We start from the raw sequence: 1,814 nt of genomic DNA on the forward strand, positions 1-1,814 counted from the left end.
AAAAAAAAAAAATGCATACAGATAATACCGTTTCCCCGAAAATGAGACCTACCAAAAAATACGCCCCAGCAGGATTTCTATGCATTTGTTAAATATAAGCCCTACCCCGATAATAAGATCTAGTGATGGGCGTGGCTATGCAGCATATCTGCATAGCCATACTATGCATTTCAGCACCATGAAGACATCCCTGGAAAACAAGCCCTAGTGTGTCTTCTTGAGAAAAAATAAATATAAGACAGTGTCTTATTTTCGGGAAACACGATACACAGCATCAGTGTTGATTCTATTGTTTCAATGCAACTTTTTGAAAAAAGTAAGATTTTCAGTACAATTTACAATATTAAGGCTAAAAGGCTGAACAGGTACCTGAATTTCTTGGCCAACTTCTAATCCCAGGGCAGTGGGATGTTTAATCTGGAAAAAAAATATTAATCTATTAGTAGTTGTGCATAATTACCTAAAGTTTGTGGAAATACAATTTTTTCCCTAAGTGGAAAAAAGCTTTGATTTTTTTCTGATTATAAAACCTTTTAATTGCAAAGATTTAAAATAGACATATTCAGAAGAAGGTAAAAGTCATCCAAAGCCTCTCTACTTAAGATTACTATTAAAACTTCAATGACTATCCTTTCAAACTTCTATTAAGTATATATTGCATTTACAAAAAGGGACCTTTCTGTGCTGTAGTTTTATAATTTGCTCAGTTTTCATTCAATAATACATTAAAGAAGTCTCTCCTAATCAATAAATGGTTATAGTTGTCACTCATTTAACCAATCTCCTAAAGATGGTAATTTAATTTGTTTTAAATTCCTGTGTTACAAACGTTAATGACTGGTGACTCCAGGTGAAAGGTATGTAAGTGTGCAGTGTGTGATCCTTTAAAAAGTGTAAAACTTTTTACTTTTCAGAATAAAAAGGTAAGGAAAAGTTGCAAGGGAGCACTGATCATGTATTCATCCACTTCCAATTTTGCTCTCAGAAAAGGATGCCTACATGTGGCCATTTACCAAACACCCTCTAAAAAGTTTGTTCCAATTTATACTCCTATCATAACAAAAATGTCCCGCTTTTTTCCTATCAACATTGAGAATTTTCACTATCTGAAAGTTAAAAATGACATCTTAATTTTATTTGCATTTTAAAAAGTTGCTGTTGATTATGAGTTGGCTTTTTAAAATGATGATGTGTTGCTCTTTGCCTACTTGCTGTAATGGGTGGAGTCTGTTAGCTGTCTATGGTGAACATATTTTGCTCTGTAAACCTAATCTTGCTCTGTGAGCTTATCTTTCTCTTTCTGAATAAATTTTGTTTTATGCTTGCCTTATAAAAAAAATTTGTTCATGTTCTTTGCTCATTTTTCTTTTTCCATATTAATATGGGGGTACAAATGATTAAGTTGCATTGTGTTTCTTTTCTTTTTTTTTTTTTTTTTGAGACAGAATCTCACTATGTCGCCCTTGGTAGATTGCTGTAGTATCATCACAGTTCACAGTAACCTCAAACTCTTGGGCTTAAGCAATTCTCTAGCCTCAGCCTCCCAAGTAGCTGGGACTACAGGCGCCCACCGCAACGCCTGGCTATTACTGTTTGTGTTCCTAAGGTAAAGTTCAAGTTGTAGTTGAGCCCTTCACCCAGGGGATGTGTTGGATGCCCTTACAGTGTGCCCATTTAGGTGAGACCCCCCCCCCATGATTTTTGCCATTTAATTAATTAATTTTTTTTTTTTTTTTTGAGACAGAGCCTCAAGCTGTCCCCCTGGGTAGAGTGCCATGGCTTCACTGCTCACAGCAATCTCCAACTCCTGGGCT

At 35.4% G+C, this 1,814-nt stretch overlaps 1 protein-coding gene across 2 annotated transcripts in view; it reads right to left on the reverse strand.

Moving 5' to 3' along the window:
* Positions 1-1,814, reverse strand: part of PNPT1 (polyribonucleotide nucleotidyltransferase 1) — a 47,794-nt gene that overhangs the window by 1,656 nt on the left and 44,324 nt on the right. For both annotated transcript variants that reach the window (XM_003787932.3, XM_023512108.1), the window contains exon 27: positions 370-417. In XM_003787932.3, coding sequence (XP_003787980.1) covers positions 370-417 — 48 coding nt within the window. The remainder of the gene's footprint in view (positions 1-369; positions 418-1,814) is intronic.

The sequence above is a fragment of the Otolemur garnettii genome, unplaced genomic scaffold, assembly GCF_000181295.1.
Source record: "Otolemur garnettii isolate 467f Iridium unplaced genomic scaffold, OtoGar3 scaffold00024, whole genome shotgun sequence".
Lineage (NCBI taxonomy): Eukaryota > Metazoa > Chordata > Mammalia > Primates > Galagidae > Otolemur > Otolemur garnettii.